Raw genomic sequence first — 8289 nt, forward strand, 5'->3', positions numbered from 1 at the left:
ATATCAATTACTAAATACACATAAAACAAGATTTCAAATTTTTTATTTCCCTTGTAAATTTCGAAAATCATGGTTATCAATTGCCGTAAGGAATCATTTGACTTTGATTATGTTTTTATATAAGTGGGTCCCTTAAAAAGATAAGGTTATAAATATATGTTTCAATCTATTTAGGAGAATGTCAGGAATAAAATGGAGCCATTCTCCATATGCCTCAATTGGCTTAATCAAATCTAAACAACTTAATGATACGTATGTGTTTTTTTTTAAGTACCAAATTAGTTAAGTAATTAAATATAAATACATGTTGATTTTTTATAATCGAGACATAAATAATTACTAAAAAGAAGGATATATATATATATATGTTTTATTTTAAAAAATTTAAAAGTCAATAATTAAAAAAAGGTTATGTTTTAACGATAATTTGTTTGTTTTTAAAGTATATATGATATTTATTTAAACATCAGATATTTAATAAATATTTTCATTTTGGTCTTAACATAATCCTCTATTTGTATTTGGTGTTTTAAAATAAATGCAATATTTGTTTCACTGATAATTTTTGAAGCCGGATTTTAAATGTAAACCATATAAATATTACAAATCTTAAAATTTTCATATTGTGAAACAATTTAAATAGTTTTTGTTTTGAAAGACAAACATAATATAAATCCAAGAAAAGAGTATACGGATTCTACAAGACGTAGAAACCAAGAGACAAATAAAAGCACCACACAAGCGGCAAAAGAAAGGAAAGAAACAAAAGACAACGAAAAAACCTTAAAGAATGGCAGGACACTGCCTACAACAATGACTATATCCAGAACCCAAAACCCGATGGATAAGAATTAAACATGAGTTGATTTCGAGACTACCATATTGTATATAAGGCAACCCAAAGTACCGCCTGCGAGAACTCTTTGTTATGTTTCTCCAATTTGACGATATCCATCATATTCCACCAGTGAAATATCTGATTCCAAACACTGAGAATTAACTTGCATCTAACGAAGCAATGGTCAATCGATTTGATGTTACAATCACACCGAGAGCAAAGTGTCGAATGGAGCTCAATCCCTAAACCATCTGACACCTCAAGAACAGGTTGACGCTTTAGATGAAAACACCAACTGAATACGAGAGTTTTTTCAGGAACAAATCTTAGAAACAATCGAGATATTTATAGTAGACGATAAAGTGTTTTTTTTTAAAATTAATAATAGAGTTCTTTTATTATGACCATTGCTTTAAATTTGAAAATAATCAAAATATATTATAAAACCAAATATTCATTGGGATTGATGGACGGTTAAAATTGATTTATATAATTATAATATTTACATGTTTTGTGTTTAAATATTCCTTAATCTTTTAATCACATACATTGTTTTGTTTGTAAATTTAATTTTTGCTTATAATCAATGCATATTTTAGATATTTGATTTTTATTATATCAAATATTTACAAATAAATAAAAATTATTTTAAAATAACTTAAAATGGTATTGAGTCGTATGTATTTTGAGATTTAAAAAAAATATAAAATCAATTAACTCAGCCAAGGAGCGAAGGTGACACACGGAATATATAATCATCAACTCAAAGAAAAATCATACGCATATGCTATCAAAACCATACACGTGTACGGTTGGAATCCCTTGAATGCTCTATAAATAGCTYCCCATGATCACACAATAAAATCACCCAGCTTAAAAGAATTCATTTGTCTATTTACCAAATTAACCTCAAAACCTTCRAATCATGTCTTGCTCAAGCGGAAAGTGCAGCTGTGGCTCAAGCTGTTCATGCGGCAGCAGCTGCAACTGCAACTCGTAATATCTTCAACCTTTTTTATATATATATTTTCTTCTAAAAAATTATTCATTTTTTCCAATTATTTCTCGAAAATTTCCATTTTCTGAAATCGGGTTTTTTTTTTTTTTTGACAGAGCCGACATTGAGAGGTCGACCACCACCACCATAATCGTGGACGGTGTTGCACCCCAGATGACGTACGTATCTCTACTACTTCAATTTGATGCATAGATAGATCGTGCCATGAAATGAATAAATGTGTCGGAGTCTTACATCAGCTATGCACACAGATCAACAAACATCTGCATATGTCGGAATCTCCTCTCTTTATAAGAGTTTTTTTAAGATTAGGCTCAAGGGGTTCCACATATCTTAACATAATATCAGAGACAGACATACAGAGTTACCATATCTTGGAACTTAACTGACACACTATTTCTCCTATGGGCCCGTCTTGCCTCCATTTGAATAGGTCTTCCCCCCTTTGGATCCACGATGTAGACAAGCAGGAAATTCTAGGAATCTCAACCCCTTTCTGTTTATGGATGGAAAAGAGTATCCCCTTAGGAGAGTATTTTATGTCTTCTTTAAAAGGGTTCATCTTAAAGATAGATTTAAATGGATTCCACATATTCTAATAAAACCACTGATATGAGATTGCAAAATTGCAGATATGCCGAGGGAACAGAGACCAGCTTCGCTGTCGAGGGTGCAAACGGATGCAAGTGCGGTGGAAACTGCAAGTGTGATCCTTGCAACTGTTAAGCAACGACAGGCAGAATGATCCAAACAAAAGAAGCTATGTGTTTGAAATGAAATAAAGTGCGTTTCGTGTTGTGTTTTCATGTAATAAATAAAAAAGGAAACCATGGTATGATTATGTGATATTTGGATTTGTAATGGATTTTCCATGGTTGCTTAATTTAATTTGATGTTTATGTAAAGTCAACGCTATGAAATTTGACTTGTTTGGATCTTTATAAATGCTTTGATTCAAATGAAGTTGTATCCTGAAAATTTGACCTCATTTACCCTTTTGTTTTTTCTCTTTTTTAATTGTTATTAAAAAAACATTTAGATTAATATTTAATGGGAAATTCAAAATGTACGTCTATATATTGTTAAATGCATTCTTACTTATTAATTTTGGCTAAGTTATGACTCAATAAACGGGTTTTATACTATAAACTGGAACGTATGAAAATGACATAATAAAATGAGATATCAACATGTGAATCGTTAAACAACTTTTAGATCAACAAGTTATTTTAATTGAAAATCGAATATCAAAATGATATCTTAAAAGTCAACCTTTGCTTGTTGCAATCTCCCAAAAATTTGACTCGTTTCCAGTATAACTCATTACTCGAAAAATACTACCGGAAGAGATTTTTATATGAACCACCTTTGTGTGTCGCAATCTTCCAAGAGATGATCAGTCTACCTAGGCTCTCGGAAAGGTACGTAGGCACATCATAACTTAATCTCCTTCGTGAAACATCGCAGACATGGCACCATCTTAGGATCGATCCACCTGCCTTCCGCTCATATGCCTAGGCTAAGCTCATTTCCCGAGCTTTCAATCATGAGAATGCTATGGTACTTCCAGCTATCATAGAAACTTCATAGCAGCCGATGCCCCAACTACTACATCTTATAAAACTCAAACTCAAATCATCAAACCATAAATATCAAATATAAATTATAGAATTAAGATCATAATAAATTTCGAAACTTGATTAAAAGATCTAGATCGACGATTTGTTTGATCAACTCTAGAGGGAGAATACTTTTCTAGAATCTATCTGAGGTCCGTTTACCATCGGCTAGAGTCTGGGAACATGATATATACCTAAAACAACATTTTGTACCTGGTATAGCCATTACGACTTCACTGTTATGCCATTTGGTTTAACGAATGCCCAATCCATCTTTATGGACCTCATGAATAGAGTGTTCAAGGATGATCTTGACGATTTCGAGATTGTATTTTTCGATGATATCCTAATCTACTCTAGATCAAAAGAGGAACACGTTATTCATTTACTTACGGTACTAGAAGTTCTTCGGACAAAGAAATTGGATGCTAAATTCTCAAACTGTGAGTTATGGCTGGAACAAGTAACCTTTCTAGGTCACATCATATCAATCGACGGAGTAAGAGTTGATCCTGCCAAGGTCGAGGCTATCACTAAATGGCCTATACCGACCATTGTTTCATTGTTTCCCAGATACATGGTTTTCTTGGTTTAGCAGGTTATTACAGACAGTTTGTGGAAAAATTCTCGAAGATTGTATGCTTGTTCCCCCAATTATTACACGAAAGCATAAAGGGTGAGGCTCAGGATTGCAACATCGACAAACTAAAACACCGACTTGTAATGACACCACTTTTAGCATTATCTTCTGGTAGTAGTGGGTTTCAGGTGTATAGTGATGCATCACATCATGGTTTAGGTTGTGTTTTGATGCAACACAGAAAGATTATCGTTTATGCTTCACATCAATTGAAACCATAATTATCCGACCCACGATCTAGAGCTTGTCTCAATTATTTTTGGCTTGAAAATTTGGTGGCATTAACTTTATGGTGAGACCTATGACATCTTCACAGATCACAAAAGCCTAAAGTATATTTCCACTTCTCCCCCAGACATACATCAACATCAAGACTTATTTTTTACATTCTAAATGCATGATTTGATTTAATTCTGACATAAAAAAAGGTACATTTAGCATTCCCCTATTTAATTGTGGTGTCATCATCATCCACCTCACTAGTTTTCTTGTAGTTACAAAGTTTGACTATTTTACATCTTGACTAGTGGGTACGAATATGTTAAAAATTGATATATGGGAGGTTTAAAATACAAACATTTTCATTAGTACAACTAATACAAAGCAATTAAACGATATATTTATAGAAATGATGAGAGTTTATTCATTATGATTTGAATATTTATGGAAGATGATCAAAATTCATTCATTATTATTGACGCTTTAATCAAAAAATAATTGAGATATTTATGAAACCAGATATTTATTAGACTGAAGGTATGAAACAATAGAAATCATATGGTTGCTATATATCTTCTTAAAAAACGAGATTATTCTATGTAATCTTTAACTAATTACCGTAACCCTGATAGGAGACATATGATTTATCTATAAAACAGATGGTAAATATAACTGGTCAATGACTTTTAACATCATCTGACTTTTACATCCATTCTCTTTTTCATCGAAGACTTAATTACAGGAATACTATAAAAATATATCGTCATCGCTACCTATTCCGTAAAAAATTATTTACACGTATCTGTAGAGCATGCTACTGAAGAATAAATACTCCAAGTATTGCCAAATTTGCAAGTTTCCTTTGAGTTGTTACCCGTCAAGTCATAATTAATTAAAATTAATTTTCAACGTTAAACCAGTTTACATCAACAAGGTTTCACGTTGCTTTGAAAAGGGAATTAAATCCGACCTTTCTCCTTTTGTGTTTTTGTTAAGGACAAAAATGCTTTGATCAGTTTGTTCGTTGAAGATTTCAATACCAGCCTCAATAAACTTATTCATTGTCTATTGGGCATACATCTAATTTAAAAGATCAGTAAGTTGTCGTATATCATTATCAGATATACACGAAACAAGAATTCAAATTTTTTATTCCCCTCGCAAATTCCGTAAACATGGTTTCGAGCGTTATAAGAGGATCATTTGACGTTGATTACCGTTTTATTTAAATGATACCCATAAACTGATAACATTAAAAATGTATATGTCAATTTCTTTAGGAGAATGTCAAGATGGAGCCATTCTCCATGCCTTAATATATTTAATCAAATTCTAAACAAGATTAATTATAAGTTTATTTTTTAATACCAAATAATTGTGTTGATCTGTTGAATAAAATATATTTTTTCAAATGAAATCGACCTTTTGAACAAGACGCAATACGATGTATTAAGCATAAATTCCGATGTGTTTTTTATCCGAATTCCACGGTTTCGAGAGATTCATCAAATTTTTGGTTGATTTCGAGAGAATTTTTTTTTAAGTCTTTTGGTTGATTTCAATGAACCTTTTTGTGTTTTTCAGTTGATTTTGAGGAACTTTTTCGATTTTTAAATTGATGTCCCTTGTATTTTCAGATATTTTGGAATACCGCAACATCCCCGAAGTTTAACATATCCCTTTTCATACCTCAAAAATTATATTTACGAAAATCAGTTGAACCGATGTAGATGAATCTGAGCTATTTCATAAGTCCGTGCGAGACAGTATTAATCATTTTCATTTTGGGATGGACATAATCCTCTATTTGTATTAAGTCTTTTAAAATAAATCCGATATTTATTTTACGAATAAATTTTATAACCTAAATATTGTTTCGATTATAATCTTATTTTTTGCTTATAATTAGTATATAAAATATGAGTTGGGTTCCAGTAAGAATGAAAATTAAAATAAAAAACGTAATAAGATATCTCCATCATATGATATACATTAAGATGAGATGCACCATATCAGTTCATGTGTCAAACATGATTTACAGATGGGTTTGAAATTAAATATGATCAAGGATCCAAATCCCTTCTTACGTTCTGATCATAAATCTCTTTTATCAACGATTTGGGTCTATTAAATATTTGCAATAAATAAATGTTTATTTTAAAGCAACTTAAAATAGTAATTAGTTGTATCTATTTTGAGATTTAAAAAACAATAAAATCAATAAACCCAACCAAGGAGCGAAAGTGACACATGGAATAATCATCAACTCAAAGAAACACCATACGCAAATGCTATCACAACCATAAACGTGTACGGCTGTAATCCCTCGGATGCTCTATAAATAGCCCCCCATGATCACACATTAAAATCACCCAGCTTTAACGAATTTCATTTGTGTATTTTACCAAAGTAATCTCAAAACCTTCGAATCATGTCTTGCTCAAGCGGAAAGTGCAGCTGTGGCTCAAGCTGTTCATGCGGCAGCAGCTGCAACTGCAACTCGTAATTTCTTCAATTCTTTATATTTTTTCCTGCAAATATGTTTTTTTTCCATTTATTTCTCGAAAATTTCTATTTTCTGAAAACGGGTTATCTTTATTTTATTTGGACAGAGCCGACATCGAGATGTCGACCACCACCACCGTGATCGTGGACGGTGTTGCACCCCAGATGACGTACGTACCTCTACTACTTCAATTTGATGCATAGACGAACTTGATATCTTAACATAATATCAAAAGTCAGAGTCTCCCACATCTAGGGACTTAGATACAATTATTACCCTTTGTTATAGGGTGATTGTCTAACATCTCTTTACTCATCAGAAGATCATGAATTTAATTAAAATCTTATTTAAGATTTTGTGTAGAGGAGGTGTGTTGGAGTCTCATGTTGACTAGACACATACCATCAAACCTCTATATCCCCCCTCCCCTTGGGGAAAAGATCTATAAGAGTTTCTTTAGAGAGATATTTAAAGGGATTTTACATATTCTAATAAATAAAATGACTGATATTGGTATGTAAATACAGATTTGCCGAGGGATCCGAGACCAACTTCGTTGCTGAGGGTGGAAACGGATGCAAGTGTGGCGCAAACTGCAAGTGTGATCCTTGCAACTGTTAAGCAACGACCGATGAAACGACCCAAACAAAAGAAATTATGTGTTTGAAATGAAATGAAGTGCGTTTTCGTGTTGTGTTTCCGTGTAATAAATAAAGAAAAGTATGCTATGGGTATGAATGTTTGATAATTTGGAATTGCAGTGGGGTTTCCATGTTTGCTTAAACGCTATAAAATTGGAGTTTGTTTGGGTCTTCATAAGTGCTTTGATGTATAATTGTATGTGTTGATTGAAATGAAGTTGTATTGTATTCCCTTTTTCTCCTTTTAGAAAAGCATTTGGGATCATATTTAATTGTGGTTTCATCATCATCCACCTCATGACTACCTTTCTTCTAGTTACAAAGTTTGACTTTTTTTACATTTTTATTAGTGGGTAGGAATATGTTAAGAATTATATACATATATATATATATATATGGAGGTTCAAACGAGAATCTTTATGATTTATGAGAACGCGAGAACAACTTAATAACCTCAAACTTTTTTAATTAATAAATTAACTTATATTAAATATAAATAAATTATTAAGGGCAGTAATGTAATTAAGTAATTTTTATAATTTTTTTATTTTATTTAATTAATTATAATTATCTTTTTTTTTTCCTTGCACGTTCGTTTTCACTCTCTTCTCTTTCGTTGTGATAATTGTGTGATTGTGTAACCATAACCTATCAAAATCATGATCAATCGAGTGTAACCATAACCTATCGAAACCATGAGTAATCATTGTGATAAATGTGTGATTGTTTAACCCGAACCTAACCGATCGAAACCATGATGAAATTGAGTGTGCATGTGATGTTATAATAGTGATATCACATGATTATC

The 8289-nt window shown here is 31.8% G+C and overlaps 2 protein-coding genes across 2 annotated transcripts; both read left to right on the top strand.

Moving 5' to 3' along the window:
- The first annotated feature begins 1710 nt into the window (after window positions 1–1710).
- LOC112513284 (metallothionein-like protein 1) lies at window positions 1711–2842 on the top strand. The gene is made up of 3 exons (XM_025119503.1): window positions 1711–1834; window positions 1952–2014; window positions 2489–2842. The coding sequence occupies exons 1-3, from the start codon at window positions 1764–1766 to the stop codon at window positions 2580–2582; spliced, it is 228 nt and encodes a 75-aa protein (XP_024975271.1). The 5' UTR covers window positions 1711–1763; the 3' UTR covers window positions 2583–2842.
- Window positions 2843–6704: 3862 nt separating this feature from the next.
- LOC112513283 (metallothionein-like protein 1) lies at window positions 6705–7745 on the top strand. Its single transcript, XM_025119502.1, has 3 exons — window positions 6705–6836; window positions 6947–7009; window positions 7368–7745. The coding sequence occupies exons 1-3, from the start codon at window positions 6766–6768 to the stop codon at window positions 7459–7461; spliced, it is 228 nt and encodes a 75-aa protein (XP_024975270.1). The 5' UTR covers window positions 6705–6765; the 3' UTR covers window positions 7462–7745.
- Window positions 7746–8289: the final 544 nt, after the last annotated feature.

This window comes from Cynara cardunculus, assembly GCF_001531365.2.
Source record: "Cynara cardunculus var. scolymus isolate 2C chromosome LG 5, CcrdV1, whole genome shotgun sequence".
Lineage (NCBI taxonomy): Eukaryota > Viridiplantae > Streptophyta > Magnoliopsida > Asterales > Asteraceae > Cynara > Cynara cardunculus.

Bases quoted from the DNA above. Each gene is read 5' to 3' on its own strand.
- LOC112513283 (XM_025119502.1), top strand. From the start codon at position 6,766: ATGTCTTGCTCAAGCGGAAAGTGCAGCTGTGGCTCAAGCTGTTCATGC. The intron at 6,837-6,946 runs GTAATTTCTTCA...TTATTTGGACAG, and splicing joins AGCAGCTGCAACTGCAACTC to AGCCGACATCGAGATGTCGA. The intron at 7,010-7,367 runs GTACGTACCTCT...ATGTAAATACAG, and splicing joins GGTGTTGCACCCCAGATGAC to ATTTGCCGAGGGATCCGAGA.
- LOC112513284 (XM_025119503.1), top strand. From the start codon at position 1,764: ATGTCTTGCTCAAGCGGAAAGTGCAGCTGTGGCTCAAGCTGTTCATGC. The intron at 1,835-1,951 runs GTAATATCTTCA...TTTTTTTGACAG, and splicing joins AGCAGCTGCAACTGCAACTC to AGCCGACATTGAGAGGTCGA. The intron at 2,015-2,488 runs GTACGTATCTCT...GCAAAATTGCAG, and splicing joins GGTGTTGCACCCCAGATGAC to ATATGCCGAGGGAACAGAGA.